The sequence below is a fragment of the Motacilla alba genome, chromosome 3 (assembly GCF_015832195.1).
Source record: "Motacilla alba alba isolate MOTALB_02 chromosome 3, Motacilla_alba_V1.0_pri, whole genome shotgun sequence".
NCBI lineage: Eukaryota > Metazoa > Chordata > Aves > Passeriformes > Motacillidae > Motacilla > Motacilla alba.
The window spans coordinates 61,500,876-61,521,177 of NC_052018.1; the positions used below are offsets into that span (position 1 = coordinate 61,500,876).

Sequence of the window (20,302 nt, forward strand, 5' to 3'; positions counted from 1 at the left end):
CTGGGCACAGAAAGGCCGCAGGACCACGAATTTGGAGGAGGAGGGGACATCTCCTCATCTCTCCTTCGTGCCTCTCTCCAGCCCCGCAGCCCTCGCGGGGCTTTCAGGGCAGAGCGTGGGGGCAGCGGGCGGTGCGGTGACCCGCGTGCGGCGGTGGCATCCCCGTGACGAGAGACACGGGTCGTGGTTCCCGGGAGGTTTGTTCCCGCCTGGAAAAACGACTGCGGCTCCAAAAGTGCGCCCGCCGCTCGCACGCGGGTCTCGACGCCTGCATCAGCCCCCCCGCCGACAGAAGCTGCCGCAGCACGGTTAACACAGTTTTTCCTCTCTCTTCAGGAGGCTGACAGCTTGCCGAGGTCAAGCCTTAAGCTGTCATTGACTCCTACGGGACACATAACTTTTAAATTTTTTTAATTTTTTTTTTCCTGTGTGGAAGAGGGATTTACTACATTTACTACATCCTACTACATAGGATTTGTTTTTTTCTTAAAGTACTTGGTTAAAATTTAACTTTCAGTTGTTTTTTATTTCTCTATTAGAAGTTTGTGTCCCTTAGTCAAATGACAGTTCATTTTTGAGAAAGGTGAATATTGGACCGCCAAACTTTTCTCTGAGGGCTGTTGCTTCCTGTCTGACTTTAACACAAGTATGTTCCACCTTGCAGTGCATGGCCAGTAAGGCAAACTGCTTTTGTAGAAGGTGTTTAAAGTAGTTGATGAAGAGCAAAAGTACTAGCTGCCTTTAAAATGTGAGTTAAAACACAATCATTCCACCTCAGCTGATATTTTTAATTTATCAAGGATTATATAGGACAGGATCCAAGTCATGTTTTTGCGTACATGATATATCTATATGCGTGTTTGTCTGCGGCCACTTTGTCTAACATGATGAGGATCTTCATGAATAAATAGAAATGACACATACGTCCTCTTTCCAGGAATCAGTAGGAGAGGATGTGCCTGGCATTATTACCAGGAGATTAGCAATCCAGCTCTGACAGAATAGGGAAGAGGTTTCCAATCTGAACACTCAGATCGGATTGCATTGCAGTCGTAAAAGTAATGTCAGCAGGTACAGCCTGATTCTTGGTTGTCCCAAAGCTTAGCAGAAAATCTGGCTGTTTAAGTCTGAGATACCTAATCACATGCAGCAGCACAAGGTGTCAAGCAGTCCTGTCCCTTCTTGGCACTTTGCAAGAGTGTCCCTTTTTTGTTGTGAGGTCTTCAGTATGCCAGTGACCCTTCAACATCTCTGCTGTGCTCTGACCCTTCATCAGGGAGAAACAAAGGTGGTGTCATTGGGAATTTCCCTTCCCTGGTCCTTCCTGTCCCTGTTGTTGGTTTGGAGAAGCAGCACAAGGAGCACCGCTCCACCTGTGTGCGTGGGGAGTGCTCACACAGCACAACACAACATGGGGCTGTGCGGGGCAGGTGGCTCTGGGTGGAACACGGGGAGTTGTGCTAAACAGAAGGACAGGTACAGTCACAGGATCGGTGACAAACTGTGTTTTTATTCCTTGATACTGTGTGTGTTTGCTGCCCTGGTGCCACTGTATCTGCAGTATAGTTTCCACTGTGAGTGTGTTACTTGCCCTGAATTATAAGTCAAAGCAGTCAAAATCTCATTTGCAAACCTAATGGGAGCTGAAATAGATCCTGGAGTACTATAACTGTGTAATGGGCTGACTGCCACTGCTTTTTGAACTGTTGTAAATCCATGTAAATAGGACCTGGTTGTTCTGATCATGCAGATGCTGAAAATTGATATTAGGGTTATTTGTGTAAGAAGCAGAAGATGGGATGAGCAGGAATAAAAGAGAGAAATAAGATTAGAAGGACTGTACCAGTTCCTCTGGACCTGTATATCAGAGTGAGAGCAATAGTGGGAGGTTTGGAGAGTTTGGTACAAAAAAATCACATAAATACAAGAAAATGATTATTTGTTTCCTAAAGGGGACATTAAATCATGTAGTTTATTCTGTAAGTTTAAACAGGGCAGGTCACAAATTCATGCTCTCTAACTAAAGGCAATAACTTCTATTTCCTCTAATTTCTACAATTTTCTCGGTATCAAGAACCACCTGTTGTGAAGTTCTATGAGCACTTGCATGTCTTCTCTCAGTGCCTGCCCTTCTGCCAGAACTCAGTGGAAAGGAAGCATCCTAAGATAATTCCTCTCCCCTTGACTACTGAGACACATTTAATCTACAGGGTATTGCCAGGGCTGGGACCTGATCTGCTGTCCCTCCCTCAAGTTCCTAATCTCTTGAGTGATGATTAAACCCCAAAAAACATTGACTCCCACCCTGCTCATAAGTGAATACACACTCTATACTTAAGGCAGTAATTGTAAGTTTGATGTGTTTGAGCACTTGACCTGACACCTAACTTTATGAATCTAAATCGTCCTCTTCAGTAAGAGCAACCTGGCTCACAAGATGTTTTCAAAACTAGAGTATTGCCAGCTAGTTCCCTACTGGCCCCTCTGAGCTTTTATTTTAAGATGTTCCTGCTTTCAAAGATAAGCATGAGGCCAACAAGACTGCTCCAAACACCAAGGGAACAGCAGTCACACACTTCTACTTCAGCCTGTGCCACTGTGCAGGCGGCTGCATCATTAAATTGTCACTAAACCCAGAAGAATCTCTTTGTTCTTTTCTTGTGTTGTGTGGAAAGAAGTAGGAAATCTCTTTGAATGATGCCAAGGATACTGCTATTTTGTGATAACTAGCAGGAAATAACAAGAGTTAGGACAGAAAGAAGGTCAGTTGACTTGAATTCTGTATGGGAAAATCTTGAAAGTTGATCATAAAATTTAATTGCACACATATCCTGGGGATAGTCAAATAAGTATTTTGCTTCTAAATTTGCCTTTTTTTGCTGAATTATCTCTATGTTCCAATGCATTCTTCTGTATATGGACTATTTGCAATTTGCTGTGAAAGAGTGTTTTGGGTTCCAGATGTCTCTGACATGACAATCCAGAAGCAAGAGCTATTTCCAATGGACTTTACTGTCTCTATGTTTCTCATATTTCCTCTTTTTTCTTGCTTTTCCTGCTTGTACTGATTGATCTTTTGTAAAATGGCATGAGTTTCAGTGCTAAATAAGGATCAAAGATGCCTTTGTAGACTAGTTCTGTCTTGGAGGACAGAGTAGATCTGCTTTTTTCTTTCTGTGTCTTGCACCTAGAGTACTATTTTAGAAGATGTTTCACAAACAACTTGTGATAGAAAAATAGAAAATTAGGAAAGCACTTAGGAAAATATTAGTGCAGCAGTATCTAACCTGTGCTAACATGCACAACACCAAGGAAATGTAGTGCATTGAGCAATATTAAACTTTGCTCTTCCACTCAGTCTCTTGTTTCCAGGTTTCTGTTGCTATTAATGGTGTTGAGGGACTCTTGAGGAGAAGCAAGGATGTCTTCTGCATGAGTGACAAATGTCTTTCAGAGAGAACCACAACAGCAAGAGTCCCATGTGATTTTTTTTGGTCATAAACTTTCACTGCAATTTTGTTGGTGTACTTTAGCTGGAATGTTATTTCAATCACTGCAGCTGTAAAACGTGATGGACAGCTTTGGTTTGTCCTGTCCTGCAGAAATAAGTAACTTTAGATTCAGTATGGCTGTTTTAAAGATAACAATAAAAGCGCTGTAAAATTGAGCAACAAACAAGTTATTTATAAAGCATTAGAATTCTATTTCACCAGTGCCTTGACAGGTTGATGCCCAAAGAAGACACCAAGTGTCTAATCATTATATTGTCCTGCAATAATAAGCGGTAGAAGGACTGGTGAAGCACATATTAGACATAACTAAAGTAGTTCAATGCTTATTTTGTCCCTGAAGAGGTAGATATTACTTCTTTTCCAGGTGGAATTATCTCTAGAGTCATTGTCACAAATATGGCATGCAGAGAACCAAGAGGAGTTTGTAACGGAAGGGAAGCAGAGATGCTGAACAAAGATCTGCAAAGAGGGAGTAAACAAAAGGCTGAGGGAAGGTAGTAAAATGCTGGAAAGCATTAGCTAAGGAAAAGAAGTTACTAAAAACATAACTGAAGTTTGATTGGCATAACAAAAGAGAAGCTGGTAGATAAAAGTTCAAACCCCCCAGAGATATGTTTTGTAATCACAAGTTCTATTTCAATTCAATTTTCATTTAGTCTTAGCAACCAGCTTAACTTTCTGTGCAGAGAGGCAACCTTTGTAATGCTCCAGAAATATTCCATACAGTTCTAGATGCTTTCTGACTTCTGTTTTTTTCTTTTTTATGAGCTGAGAAACAAAAAAAACAAACAAACAAACAAACAAAAAAAAGACATTAAACCCTTTTAAAGTGATTAAGACAAACCAAGAAGATGTAACAGAATCTTTTTCTGCTTCAACTGCACTTAGGTATCTCAGCAATCACCCACATTAATTAGGCAAGTGATTTAATATCTCTCACAGTAAGAAAGAGCAGCAGATTGTTTGCCTGCTGAAGCACTATTTTTTTGTGTTCTCTGGGCTCATGCAAGAAAAGACCAGAGCTGCTGGCCAGAATGAGTCCAAATGCGCTATGACAAAACCACTGCTCCCTCTTTCAGCGGAAGAGAAATTTGAAAACTAGCTCTTGAGGTATCCTGACTAGATGCATCATTTGCTTCCTGTAAACCTGGCAGACAGATAGCCCTTCCTCATCCCAGTGGTGCCAGGCTCTGGAAAGAGATCACTCAGTGTTGGTCCTCAGTGGTGGATGCCAATGAAAGTAAGAAAAAGTGTGTCAGGTGAGGATTTCCACAGTTAGGTTGTTAGACCCCAAACGAAGGTGAATTAAGTTTCTCTTGTCCAGAGAAGGGCAACAAAGCTGGTGAAGGATGTGGAGCACAAGTCTTATGAGGAGCAACTGAGGGAGCTGGGGTTGTTTAGACTGGAGAAAAGGAGGCTCAAGGGAGACTCTCTACAGCTGTCTGAAAGGAGGCTATAGCCCGGTGGGGGTTGGTCTCTTCTCCCAGACAACCAGAAACAAAGAGGACATTGTCTCAAGCTGGCCCACGACAGCTTTAGGTTGGACATTTGGAAGGAATTCTTCACAGAAAAGGTGATTAGACATTGGCATGGGCTGCAAAGGGAGGTGGTGGAGTCACTGTGCCTGGAGGTGTTTAATGAAAGGCTGGAAGTGGCACTGAGTGCCATGGTCTAGTGGACATGGTGGTGTTTGGTCATGTTGCACTCAATGATCAGAGCTCTTTTCTCAACTCGTTTATTCTGTAACTAACAATTTCAGCAAAATGTAGCACAGACTGGAGCACCAATTCATCACAAGCCAGTGAAACTGATACAAGTCTGCAAAATGTTTTGGTTTCAGTTAACTCAGGGTATTCAGGCAAAAATAAGTTTACTGGAAATATTTTGACTTGTTCATGACTCACTTGTTTTTACAAACCTAACACTCCTCACAAAGCAAGTAAATATGCAGGCAAAGCAAACACATTTACTATAAAATCTGTGATACCAAAATTCTGTAGTTCTGAAAGGTGTTCTCAGCTTGCCCTTATTTGAAACCATTTGAGGGGGTCAGGGAGGTGTTCATGTGGTGACACTCACTATGTCCTGGCTTGGAAACATGTTGCTTTGGATTTCTAGTTTTGCTTAGAACAAAGGATTGGTGAGGCATTTTGCGTCTCTTGGGGGTTGCAGATGGATTGTAATGATATTCTTGTCACTGGTTTGCCCGGCGAGGCTTCTGGACCTTTTTGCTTCTCACGTAGCAGCTGCCAGGGACAAGAATAATTTTCACACTTGGAAATCATCTTTACTTGACTTGTGCACATTTACATGCTGTTCTCTCTCAAATACTCTTAGTGTAATTGATAGAAGGAATTGCCTCCCTTTTTAATCATTGAATTTGCTATACAGATTTTTCACTGAGTCTGTGGAGGGCTCTGGCTAATAAAAATGCATCCTAATTTTTAAGCATTTGTTGAATGAAAAGAAGAAAGGCTGCCCTGGCCAAAACAGAGAGACTGACAAGATGGAAAACAAAACAAGGATAAAAGGGAGATTAAATTTCTTTCCACCCTTTGTCTTACTCTAATAGAAAAGATAAAGCTTGAAATGATTTTTTTTCCTTTAAATTGTTCTTTTTGTTTCAACAATTTGTCAGTGTTGATGCCGGAATCTCAGAACATTTCAAGTCTTTGCAGGCTTCAGGACCTATACAGCCAAATATTTACAGATTTGTAGACCTCTGACAAAAATAAAATACTGAGTTACAGAGTGTATACTATGATGTTAGAGGTCATCAAAGTGACCTGATTGAGAAGGGATTGTGGTCTCAGTCCTTTCAAAAATAAAATTACCAGATTTTTGCTGATTTTTTCATACCACTTTTATCAACATCAACAATCTCAGCATTATAAAATAATTTTAAAATAAGACATTACAAAAATTAGTATGGACTTCTTAAACTAATAGAATACAGAGAATAAAAATAATATTGTTTCACATATTTTTTACCCAAATCAAAGTTCATTAAATAGTTGAGACAATGTAGAATGAGTGACTTTTTTTGATCTGTAAAAATATCAGCATGAAATATTACTTTGAAAATTTTTAATTGTCAAATTCACTAATTTTTTCAACTGTAAAAGTCTCTTAATTATCTTTGTGGTCAGTGATTTGCACTAATAACTTTATAAATTTATTCAGTAATCATCTAATTTAGAAAAGCCCATAATCAGGTTATAATTTTAATATTAAATTCTAGCCTGATAGCAAAAATGGTTTCACATCTACTGAGGTGTTATAGTTGCTATCATACTTTTAATAATATATTTGGGTCCCAGAATCTGAAATTGCAGTAAATTTTAATTTCAATATCATATGTTTTGACAAGGATATTCTTCCAAAGTGGAATCCACAAAGTTTACCAAGCAACTTAAGACAGCATAATGGTGGAGAGTGTGACCTGTGCCTAAGTTTGTCCCAGCAGAGCACTGACTCTTGCATCATATGGGTTATATGGGTTCTCCCAATGTGAATATCCTTAGCAAGTCATTAGCAACCATTTATTAGAAATCTGTTAATTTGTTATTAAGATTGTAGTAGATGTTGGAGATTAGAATGTCATGGTGCAACAAGGGAAATACACTTTGACTGTTGACAGAAAACATCCATGTGTTTGATGATGGTGGGCACTTTTAGATAACCCCAAGTTCTTCCACTTGCAGACCTCACATGCTGCATAAACATCTGACAGAATATGTTCATGTAGGTTTTTGTAAATTACTAACCCAGCCTTCTGAAAATTTGGGGTGCAAATGCCAAACATCTGAGTTGTTTCAGGTTCCTTTTCATTAACTCACAGAAGCATACTAAATGGATGTTTCAAAAGTCAGAGTTGGAGTTGAAGAGGTCATGCAACTGGGTGAAGGAATGAAGACAAGTGACCTCTTGGTGAATTTTAATAAAAGGTTAGAGATCACTTAGCTTGTTTTTTAAATCATTATAACTTTTCTATGTCAAGATCACTTTTAAATGAAGAAATAGTGTTTGCCTCTGTTGCTAGAGCACATGGAGAAGTTAATCAGGTTCCAAGGCTGTCTCTGAAAAATTGGCATACAGACAAGTGACTGCAATAAAAATGCCAAACTGTTGAATTACAAGGTGTATTTTATATCAGCCTGCACTTGGCATTCATTAATCTGTGGTACACCATATTCCAAGCTCTTTATTTGGTATTGACTGGGGAATTAACAGTGACTTGTTTTAAAGTTGTTTTTGTCATTCTGTGAAGGTAGTGGCTCTTCCTTTACCTTTAGTCTCCACATCATTGACCTTGTTATCCTGTTTTCATAATTCTTTTTCTGTTCTCTTTCACTGAAAAAAAGAACCTTGTGTAGAGAAGAGACAGTCTCCTTTAATTTATTCAAGTTTCAGTTTTGCTGGACAAAACAGTAGAACAACATTGCCCTGCAGGGTGAAATTTTAAACGAGCATGAACACTGTGCATGTAATGCCACATTTTTTTGGCTTCTTGTTTGAGTAAAGGGCAAGAAGTGGCACAGAATCCCAAACAGGTTTGTGTACCATGCATTTCCAGTCCAGACCTCAGAAAGGCAGGCGTATAAGTCTGTGTGACCAGTTGTCAGTATGGGAGAACAAAAGGTTCAATTAATCTTTAGTTGACAGTGTGGAGCAACATTTTATCTCTTTTTTTTATCTGAGAAAGAGGTTACTGGGCTGAATATGAATAGTCTGCATCTATATCTGCTTTTATTCAACAATAATCTGTGAGCCACAATTTGCAGATTTTTGGAGTGATTAAATACCTTGATAACCAAAGGAAAAATTAAGAAAACAGCCAAGTAATATTTAGGAACATGTGTAGCTTTCATTATTAAAGCATACATGCACCGTTTGGAGGATTTTATTATTATTAGAGTTGTGCACCATAGGCATTCTAGGCACTACTATGAAAATAAAACCCCTAAAACAAACAAGCCTTTTAAGAAAATGCACTAAGAAATCACTCCTCAAGCTATAGTTTAGTTCCAATAGAATCAGTCCCTGACAATTAATGGGATGGCTAATTTCAGTAAATTAGTTCTAATAATTATCTCTTGCCTGTGTACCATATGAAGTGGTAGCTTGCATTTCCCATGCAGTATCCCTCTCCAGCCAGTCCACGTGTAAGAACAGGAGGGAAAGGATGTGGGTGGTATCGCTGCCGAGTTTGCCACTGACAGGTCCAGCTGCTGTCCAAAGGAAATCTGAGCTTGCAGGTTGAAGCACACAAATGGAGCAATGTGACAGGCAGCTGTTACCCAGTGTAAGTCTTGTAGTGTTAATTGAAACAAATCAGCTCCTGCTGTCTCTGCCTCGAGTATTAAGTTCTTAGTGAAAATTTTGCCTATGCTTCAGAGTTATAAGGATGTACTCATGTTATCATTGCCTACTTCTGGCAGCTCAAGCAAATCTCTGAAGTATGGGGCCTTTGGGAGTAGAGAGGAAAAAAAAAAAAACCACATTTCTACTAGCCAAGAAGCTGTTAACAAACAGCAAGGCATATTGTGGAAGAGATTAATTGTGTTTTGCTACTTAATTTAAGTTTAGAGACATCTAGCTTTTATGAAGCAACTAAAGAGACTAAGCTGCTAAACCCCTTAAAATCACTGTTAAGATCACTTGGCGTCTAAAATAACTGAAAACCACCAATATTCTTGACCCAAAATCCTTTTTCAGGTAAAACTTCCTCACTTTTTCAAGTTTCTGAATGAAGTAGTCATTTCACAGCATTGAAATTTAAAACTGCTAAAAGTGCATGAGAGTGAGCAAAACTGAGAAGTGAAATTTGACCAAATAATTTGAATGTGAGTGTTTTTATAATATAGCAGCAACATTACACATTGCATCACCTTGTTGCAATAATGCTTAGGTTGCATATGTTGTAGAAAATGTGCAAGATTGTGAGCATTTTGAGGGTGGGAGGTTTTAGATTACCATAATCTGAGCAAGATGTGTGAGGTAAGGTGTTGGCTTCTTGATGACAAATCTGTTTTTATAATTTCCTGAAATTTACTGACATTGCCAAATGACTAAAATATTGACTAAAAGCGTATCCCCCTCTCTGGTCATGGGAGTGACTGTTGTACTGTGTGGGAACTTGTCTGTTTGTCTGTCTCTGCTGTGGGTTTTGCTCACCACATTTGGAAAGTTTTCAGCTGCTAGTGTGTGTTATTTGTATCAAACTTATGAAAGAAGTGAATGTTAAACCTCAGGTTTTTGTCAAACCTTTTTTGAAGCCACAGACTTGTTGACTCTTTGGGGACAGCTGCTTGAGGATGATTGCAGGAAAGGGATGGGAAATCTCCCTGCTGTCCAGCAGAGGATTGGCAGTGCCCTTCTTGAAATAAATCTTAGGATGCAGGCTTGAAGTGATGAAAAAGAGTTTAGCCAAGGTATTGAGGGAGAACAGGAAAAAGTGCTTTTTCACGTGACCTTGTACAAGTGGGTTTGGTGTTTATTTTGTACTGGGGTTCAGTCCTGAGTTTCAGCCAGTAGACCAGAGTCCTCTCCAAAGGGCTCATTGAAATGGAAATGGTTTTGCCCTGCTGCTGAGGAATGCAAATTATTTTAGGAATGTTCCTGGGTCTTGAGGCTTTCTAAAGCTCACACTTAAAAGATTTATTTTTTTTAGCTCATTTTATCCAATTCTCATAGGAAAATAAGGATCCAGAAAGATGATTGGTGCCTTGATCCTGACCCAGCAAAATATGAAGTGTAGGTTTGTCTTCATGTGTACAAATAGTTCCCTGCAAGTCAGTGGTGGGAAAACATCGGATATGCAGAATTGCTTTGCTGGATCACATTCAAAATTCTGAGTGCTTTGCAAAGCCAAAAAACAAGAGCAGACCTCAGTAAGGCAGGCTGGCATGAGATGCTGTTTGGTATCTTTTCCTAGGAGTTTGTCTCCCTTTCGTTACTATCTCTTTTTAAAAAATATGTATTATAGCTTTTCTTGTTCTCAGGGCACTGGAGATGGGCAAAGACTTGTGTTTGATGCCTTGTCTGCCACAGATCTTCTGTTGACCAGAATAGACCAGTGTCAAGTGATACAGGCTTGGAAAATATGGTGAGAGACAGTGCCATATTTCAGAACAGGAAGAATTTGCTTTGAAACATCTTTGTGTTTCTGGTATCAGGACACAAAATATAAGATGTATTTACTTTTAATGAAAATTGGGAGTTTTTTGCTTTAAACTGAAAACAGACTTGGATAGATTAGGTGCCTGTGTGTGGACCATATTTGCTGATGCCACATGTTGAAGTGATTAGAGGTTAGAGTATTGATTGTTTGCTGGAGGGAATGGTAAGGCAGGACTATTTTATGTATCCAGATTTAATGCTCAGTGTAGCTTTGCCGAAATATTAGCCAAGGGATCCAAAAATTTTCAATAGGATGACTCTTGAAGTCACTGGGAATTGACAGGACTCTTAGTTGCTTCCATACTAAATGCATTTAATCTGTGGAGATGTGTACGTAGTTATAAAGTTTCCTTCAGCAGCAGGACCAGTTTATGTATTTGTATAGTGTTTGTGTGTCTGTAAATACAATTTAAAACATTATCATGAAGGTATACAAAATATCCTTAGTAAATACATTAGAGAAAACATCCTTGAGCACATGACTTTTGTCCATTCACAATCTGCCTCATGATTTTGTACAGTACTTTTACCTCTGCATAGTCCTTTGTAAAAGAGAAAGACATTACATTTATAATATTGGGTTTTCCTTATTTTTACATTCACAAATAAGTCTTACTTAGGGGCCTTCTGCAATATTAGTGAGCCAGATTTCTGGATTGCGGGAACAAGCTTTCATGTGTTGTACTTCACAAGGTTTTTTGCTTAATCAAGGGAAGACATGCAGACTCCTGTACATAAAGAAAAAGATGATGGAAAATAATCAGATTTTCTCTTTTGTAATTATAAAATAATACCATGACTTGAAAAAGAAACCCCAAGTAATTGTAAAAGTACAAATTATAATATCTTATATTGTAAATAAAGTGATTTGTAATTTCATCTGTTTTGCTAGAGAGGGACTCTACATATGATAGACTAAAAATGCACAGAATATCACTGTTCATCAGTTAGGTCAAACAAATCATATGGTTGAGGGGCTGTACTTAGCATGCACTAAATCCTGATAAGGAGGCACATGTGGGACCAACACAAACTTTAGAAAATCTGCATGGGTTTATTTACGTGAAGATTTTGGCTGTGCATATTAATTTTTCCCTTTAGTACTCTGTTAATCTTAAGTAATTTCTGCATCATTATTATTGTCTTTCTTGTTCATGAATTTGGGAGAAGAGAAACTATGTCAGCAGTTAGCCCAGCACAAGCACTAGCAGTAGCCAAAAGAACACAAGTTGGGACATCAGTGGAATGCTAACGCTGTGTGACAGATTCCTTGTCTCCTGAAGGTGTTTTCTTCTGAGGGATTGCAACCTGAGTCATCAGGTGTGCTGAAAGTTAAACCCCAGCAACTGATTTCTGTGGTGGTGGAAAGAGAGTCCTTCCTGATTTAATCTCAGTGTAAGTAGGTTAAGTGTGGTTTTCCTGTCACATCTTTGCTTGTGCATTTTAGACATCTGCAACTCTATTACTTACCACAGATGTCTTGAAAAAATACATTTACTTGTGTTTTACCTTTACTTAGTTAAAATATGATAAAAGGTACTTAGATAACAATGTCACTTACATGAGGCTGTTGTGAATCTATAAATGAGTTGTGCTGGGTATTCTTCTGAGTATCCAAGGGATAGCAGTGTCCCTTTTCAGTTGCATAAGTAAGGTGGACAGATGCCTTCATATAGTGAGATTAACTAATGTGCCTCTTTGGTGGGCAGCATGAAACTGAGGTGCATTTGGGGGCTGTATAACATCAAATCACTACAAAGAGTGTGCCTGTGTTGACAGTTGTCTTAGTTTTTGGACATTGTTTTTATGTGGAAAGCAATGTAAGGAATTCTGTAATAACCTCTGAGGACTTGGTGGGGGGCAGAAGCTGACTGGTGCATAACAACCATGTTTCAGCTCACAGTGGGTTCATAATTCAGAGGCTCTGATCCAGGTCCTAGTCTCTGCATGGCATAGGTCTCTTGCAGGCAGCATGTTCTCTTGTTATCTACAGATGGCATCGTGTTGCAAGCGCAAGGGTATCACCCACAGTGTGAAAGCTTTTCCTGTTGCTGCCACTTTTGTCTCTTCCCATATCTGGGCCTGCTTTTCCCTTGGCTTTCTGTGGTATGATGCCAGGGAAGATAGATGTACATCTTCTGTAAGAGAGGTCAATGGAAGATCTCTGTCACATGAGCCCACGTGAGAATCCTTGGGTGTTACATGCAGGGCAGCTGTCTTGAACAACAAGTTGTATTCTTACGCTGCAGACATTGCAAAGGTCCCTCACACAGCAGTTTCCTGGCTTCCCCTGCCATGGAGTTTGTTGTCTCTGGTAAAGATGAGCTTCAAGGCTAGGGAAACAAATGCTTTTTGGTCATCCTCCTAGAACTCTGCAGTGACCTGCAGCAGCTGTAGAAAGTGGAGTCTTCACTGCCCTTCTTGCTGCCATTCTTGCTGCCTCCCAGTGTGAACCATTGGTAAGCAAGGAAGTTGTCAAAGCCATTGCTGGCAGCCTTCACGGAGGTCTCGTGCATCATGAACAGCCCCATTGGTCCTGTGCAGGCTGGTTTTCCTTGCTGTGCATTTCCTTGTGCACTTCACTTTTCCTCTGGTGTGGCAGTGACTTTGATCCTCATTGTAGGTCCCCCTTATGAACCATACTTGGTTCCATACTTGGAAACTGCTGCCTATTTTCATTACTTCCTTGTCTTCTGCACCAGAACAGAGCAGGTAAGAGGCATTTCCTTTCCCACTGTGGACTCTGGACATCTCAGGACTGTCCCATGAGAATGGACCGCCATCGTATGTATCTGAGTCATACATGCCCACAGTGTGCCCACTACAATCACTTATAAAACATAAAATGCATAGTCTCTGAAGTTTTGGCAATGGTGGAGCAACTGAAAATAACCCAATCCCTAAAATCCTGACTCCTACACAAAATACACTGTGACATGTCCTTCTAGGCAGTGCAGAACCTATCCCCACTTCCTCTAATGGGTGCAAACCACTTTCCACCACCACAAAGCATTGAACTTTTCATCATTCAAAGTGCCTGTAATCACTGCTTTGATACCTTTTGACTGTTAACCATCTATTATACTTAACCCATCAAGTCTTTCTCAACCCAAATTAATATGTTATTTTCCTGATACCTGAAAGCCTGTAAAAACCTTATTAGGCTTTGCCTCACATTTTCTAGGCTGCAATTTTCATGTGTGGGAAACATTCCCCTCTCAGCTTCTCTTCCTCTTCTGCCCATTCATTGATGAGAAAGGAGGATACTTAAGAGCAATTGCGAACAGCTTCTTTTGACTGTGTGAGCAGCACAGCAAATTTGGCCAATGTACCTACAACCCTTTGTCTAAAGGTCAGTGCGGTTCATGGCCAGCCACCTGAGTTTACATGGACAAGTGACTGGTGGCCAGAAACCGCCAGGCACTGTGCCTGATTGGCACAGTATCTGTGGCTGCCACAGCTCTGTGTGTGTTGGAACCCCCTTGGTCAGAGGGCAGCACACTGCGCAAGGTGTGCCCTCGTACCCTTGAAGAAGGAGAGGGGTTTACGGTATGGTTTTGTGCAGCTGGGATGACAGGCAGTTCTGGGTCCCTGTCGAGGATAACTGAAGGTAAGAGCTGGCATAGCTTATGAAAGAGCTTGTAGTTCTGCTTAAACTCCCCTGCCCCTCCCCTGCAAATACAGGCCCAGCTTTGTTGTACTTATCCTCACCCTGCCAGAGAGAAAGTCTGAACCACTGTTGGAAGAGGAGCAGTTCCTTGTGGTGGTGCTCCTGCTGTTCTTCTGTCCTGTGAGTGGGTTGTGTTGCAGTGACTGGGATGCCCTCACGGAGGTGCTCCCTCTTGGTCTGTAGTTTCTGTGCCCTTCCCAAGGGCTGGGCTTGGGCACTTGGGGTTGCTGTTGTTAACACTGTTCATCATAGCATTGTACAGGGGGAAAAATTTCTCAGGCATCAGCAGCCTGTGGAGAAAAACACTTTGGTGATTTACCTCCAAAATGACATCATAGAACAACTCAACCAAAACTTAATTGGGATATTCATGGACCACAGTGTCACTGTAACAAGGCTGGATGGAGGATGTGTGGGGGCCAGAGAGGGCATGGACTGAGGCTGCACTTTCTCATGACAGGACTGTGCTGCACACCAGATGTGTGACAATGAAGGTATACTAATAACTCAAACCATATGGGAGGGAAGAGCTTGTGTTTTGGTGGTTTACCAGGTAATTACCCTGCAGATTGAATGCCAACACAATTAAATCATTTTATCATGAATCTAGTTATTGAATGGGGGAAATGAAACCTCTATTAGCTGATGGCACTGCTTTGACAGTGATAACATGTAGCCTGCTGTTTCTGGGGATGACAGAGGCTGGTGCGTGTACAGTCACATATGGATGCCATTAAAGTCCACTGTTCCCTGTGCAAGGGCTATATTTTTAGAAATTAACACCACAGACAAGAGTCTTGCTCTCAGCCAGAATGACGTCAAACTGCAGAGTAGATTTTTTTCAGAAATAAAGTGTTTTCTGGGTGATGGAAATCATACTAGGACACTTGCTGCTTAGGAAGCCTGCTGTCAGCATGCCTGTTTTATCTGGAAAGAGGACTCACTGATGTCCCTCTAGAGTATGGGCCCCTTTACTTCTGCTTTCTCTCAGCACAACTCAGTTCTTGCAATCAGCCTAAATTAATTTGGAAGTATCTTACTAATAATCACTGTATTTTTATAAATGAAGATTTTTTGGACCCATTTCAGTCAGCAGCAAAATACAGTTGTCTTCATCAGAGTCACGTTTCCACAGAATCATAGAATAATCTAAGTTGGAAAAGAACCTTCAGTTCATCAGTCCAACAATTAACCCAACACTGCCATGTCTCTAAGCACCATATCTACATGTTTTTAAAATATCCACAGGAATGGGGACACTTCCCGTGGCAGCCTGTTCCACTGGTTGACAACTCTTTTAATGAAGACTTTTTTCATAATATCCAGCCTAAACCTCTCCTGGCACATCTTGAGGCCATTTCCTCTTGTCCTGTCTCTTGTTTCTTGGGAGAAGAGACTCATCCCACCTGGCTACAACCTCCTTTCAGGTGTTGTAGAGAGTCATAAGGTCCCCCATAGCTTCCTTTTCTCCAGGCTAAACAAAGCCAGTTCCCTCAGCCGCTCCACATAAGTCTTGTGCTCCAGAGTCTTCACTAGTTCTGCTGCCCTGAACTCACTCCAGCCTCTCAATGTCTTTCTTGTAGTGAGAGGCCCAGAACTGATCACAGGATTCGAGGTGCAGCCTCACCAGTGCTGAGTACAGGGGGACAATCCCTGCCCTGGTCCTGCTGGCCACACCATTGCTGATCCAGGCTAGGATGCCACTGGCCTTCTTGGCCACCTGGGCACAGCTGGCTCATGTTCAGCTGCTGTTGACCAGCACCCCCAGGTCCTTTTCTGCCAGGCCACTTTCCAGCTTCTGTTCCCCCAGCCTGTAGCCCTGCCTGGGGTTCTTGTGACCCAAGGGCAAGACCCGGCATTTGGCATTACTGAACATTTTTCATTCACCCTGATTCATACATACACATCCCTTTAAACACTGCCTTAAACACTGCCTGATTTATACAGGGCATAAAATGGCATACACTGATGTGATTTGTATTGTTATTTGTGTGTCTCCTTACTAATACATGCATTATTATTTCTGTAGTTCCAGGTAGCCTTATTCAGTCATTGGGATACCCATGTGTTGGGGATTGCTCAGACAGCTACAGAAAACTCAGTTTTTACTCCTATGTGCTTATAATAAAATACAGGTCAAAAACTACCAGATGAATGGGAAGGGAGCAAGATGAATGAGTTCAGCAGAAAACCAAAAGCCTCCATAAGTCCTTCAAGAGAACAAATAACATGTCTTGCCCTATATTTGGTTAATATTCTTTTTGACTCCACAAGGGTCGAGAGTTAGAAATATCAGGCTTAAACACAGAGTAAAATGGAGTGGCATTTACTCCACAGCATGCAATGGAGTAAAATACATGATGCTTGAAAATTCTGTTGTAATTGATGCCTGGAAAATACACAATAATAAAAGTTAATGAAGATGTGGAATACAGTGAACTGCTCTTAATTAAAATGCATTACATTAATATTGTCAGTTTACATTATCTGTGAAATGAAATGGAATCAGTTTTTCTTTTCCTCTAAAAACTGAAGTTTTTTCTTTTTAGATTTCGGTAGGTATGTTCTCCTTATTTCCTAAAGAACTAAAAGACTATGCATATGGTTATTAGTGTGAGATATAAACATGAATAGCCCTAGTTCAGAAAACTGATAATTCTTTTTTCATTTATTTTGTGTAGGTTTCCTTTGCCTGATCTGTAAACATGTCCACAGACCTGCTCTGTAAGTACATTTCCATCATCCCACAGTGATTTTTTTGTACCATATGTTTTTATCGGATTCCCAGATGTACTCATGATTGATGTCTTTTATCTGAAGTATAAAGTCTGCTTTTACATTTGCGTTTCTTCTGGGACATCTGTGAAACAATATTACCATTATAATCAATGGGATTATTCTTGGAGTAAAGCATGACTTAATGTGAGTAAAATTGTAAAAATCTGGCCCAAGTATAAGAACAGACTGGTTCATTGAGATTTAAAATTGCAATTCTGTCTAAAATGTTTTATCTATCTTTGGCACAAATTCCATCCCAGATTACTACAGAGTGATGTGCTCGGGGTTTTTTAATCATTTTGTCAATTTAACTCCTGTGCTTCCAAGGCATCATTATCCCAGTCACATCCAAATCTCCTGCCTTATCACTATTATTTGTCCTTCTTAACAGATAAGTGGTATATCCTTATGCTTTGCTGTCGTAACTACCATGGAAGGTTGTTGCTCACGTTTCCCAGATACTTGCACTCTCTCACTCCAGCTTAAGTTATCTGAAGCATTAAGCACATTTTTTTCTGCTTGTTGATCTGATCTACATGCTTTCTTTTGGAGTCCCTCCAGTGCCTCAGCTGCCTTTTTTTATCATTGCCTCCAAGGGCTGCCCAGCTGCACACTGTGCAATATAAGAGAGGGAAATTTCAGGCACACATTTTATCATTCTTTAGTACTTCCTTAGAGGAACAAAGAAAATAGGATTGGGGGTTTTTTCGTTGATAACTGCAATCAGTTAATAATATAAAACCATTGGTGGCTTAATGGAAGATAGCAATTATATGTGGAGATCAAGTTATTTGTTAAAATGCATTTTTAAAATTTCTTCTGTGAAAAGGAAATTTCGAGGCATGCTTAAATGCCATTTAGATACAGAGAGAACTCTAAAATGAGGAATGTAATATGCCTGACTGTATTGTGTACAACACGCAAAACTATTATCAGGAGTGAAATATTAAAGAAAGCAGAGGACAGGGTGACTGCACAGGGGTTGTTTTCAAGACTCCTCAGCTGTACTCAGATGTTTGTCTGTTTTAGCAATTTTATGTGCTGGCAGTTTCATTTTTCTTTTTTTTTCAGCTCAGCAACAGTGCCTTTCTTGTGTTCCCCCTAATGATCAGGGAGCTAGAGAAGTTGTCAACTGAGTAGAGGCTGGAGGAGTTGAGTGTGTTCTGCTCGAAGAAGAGGAGGCTCAAGGGGATCAAGTCATGGTCTTTCAGTACAAAAATGGTGGTTATGGAGAAGGAGTTGGAAGCAGCCTTTCCCCAGGCATGCACTGTGACAGGACAAGAGGCGATGGCCACAAGTTGCTTCAGGGGAGGTGCTTGTGGATGCAAGGGGGATCGATCAAACATTGGAACAGGCTGCCAGGGAAGTGGTGGAGTTGCCCACACTGGAAATATTCGAGATACGGCTTGATACGGCCCTGGGTAATGCCATTAAAGGACCAGCATTCAGCAAGAGTCTCGGCTAGTTGGTTATTACAGGTCTCCTGCAACTTCAGTAATTCTGCAGCTCTGTATTTCCTTGTGTTCTCAGCTGTCTTCTGTGCAGTGAGTTGTCATCCCTACCAGCTGTCCCTGGTCTTCTCAGTATTGTACTGGTTGTGCTATGCCAGATCCTGTGATACTTGCTTATATTAGTGGGATAGACATTTGTCTTCTCACTTGGAGATGTGTCAGTGGCCTGGAGGCAGTGCCAGTGCTGAGGGAACTCTCCAGGTTCCAGCTGGTGGTGTTTGTGACAGCTGGGTAGTGCCTTGGTAAAATGTCAGTGCACAGGAGAATGCTAAAGAATGACATGGCAAATCTGTACAGGTGTGAATTGACTTCAGAGTTTTATGTCTGTCTGTATATAAATAAATATTTCAGGGCCAGCCTGTGAGCTCAGTACTAGCATATACTAACAAGCAACAAACACTAGGGTGTGTGTGAGGGATAATATCTACCAGACTGTGTTCCAGTTAAAGAATTTGGATATAACCAAACTGTTTGTGGGGGAAAAGAGAAGGAGATGAGGAGCTTTTAGACTTGTGGAGCTGGTGCCAGGTGGTCTCAGCACCAGATCTCTGGCTCTTACTGTTTAGCAGTAGATGTGTAGCCCAACCACCAGTCCTTAAGCTTGACCATGACATTGTCTTTTGCTAATGCTTGGTTCAATTCAAGGTCAAATTTTAGCATTAAAAATCTTGTTCCGGGTTACAGTAATGAAGACAAGATGTATAATGAAAAAAAAAAAAAGTAATAATTCTAACCAAACTGGAACAAACCCCCTTAAATTCCTTAGAAAAAACCCTAGTGCAGTCTAGGGCAAATTGCACAAAGAAAATATCATGGTTGCACAATACAAGGACTGCTGCAGCTAGACCTTAAACTCCAGCAGCTAAGACTTCAAGCTTGTGGAAATAAATCAGAAAAGCCAACATTCCAGAGAAGTTTCAGCACAATGAATTTGAGGTAGCAAACATTTCTCCGGTTTAGATGGAGAAGCTAAGAAAAAAAAGATATTTATGAAAAGTCTGTCAGCTACTGAGGTTCGGCTGGTCGGGGAAGCAGCAGACTTCCATCGGAGCTTGTTTTTCTTTTTATCCTTGGATGAACTAGTGTGCAGTATATTATGCTGCCTGACTGTAGGGGTTTGTCACGGTTAGCGCCGGGGGCTGTCCCAGGAATGCAGGAAGGCGATGGGCGTGAATGGAGCGTGCAGTGGTCGGTGGGGACAGAGCCCGCTCCTCGGGAAACCTGTTGCTGCTCCTCTCAGCCCAGCCGGCCAAAGCCAGGCAGGAAAGGAGGTGGGTCTTTGATCTCTTTGTTGTAGCTGCTCCCTGGGAATTTGCTGAAATCAATGCCCTGTTTTCCTGAAGAAATGAATGGCTATGCCTAACTAGCTTTGTGAAGCGCTGGGGAATTCACTGCTTCTGTTTATTGACAGCTGAAAAGGAGCACATGGTCCTGAATGGGTCCTCCTGGGGAAACAAAACAGAGTGGAGTTAGACTTAGTTGAATACAGGGGCATTTGGAAAAGTCTGCCGAAGGAGGATGACACGGTTCCTTACACCCTGTACTAGCATAGCCTTTTTACTAAATTTGCCATTTTAAATAAGGTAAGATTTGTTTTGATTTCCCATATGTAGTGCGATTATGAAATGTTTGCAGTTCTGTTCTTGAGT

General features: G+C 40.9%; 1 protein-coding gene across 3 annotated transcripts in view; it reads left to right on the top strand.

Annotated features, from left to right (window-relative positions):
- Positions 1 to 20,302, top strand: part of PLAGL1 (PLAG1 like zinc finger 1) — a 45,337-nt gene that overhangs the window by 473 nt on the left and 24,562 nt on the right. For 2 of the 3 annotated variants that reach the window (XM_038132581.1, XM_038132582.1), the window contains exon 2: positions 17,046 to 17,088. In XM_038132581.1, coding sequence (XP_037988509.1) covers positions 17,070 to 17,088 — 19 coding nt within the window. In that variant the 5' untranslated portion in view covers positions 17,046 to 17,069. Of the gene's footprint in view, positions 1 to 17,045; positions 17,089 to 20,064; positions 20,237 to 20,302 lie in introns of all 3 variants that reach the window. The other variant, XM_038132584.1, reaches the window with a different exon arrangement.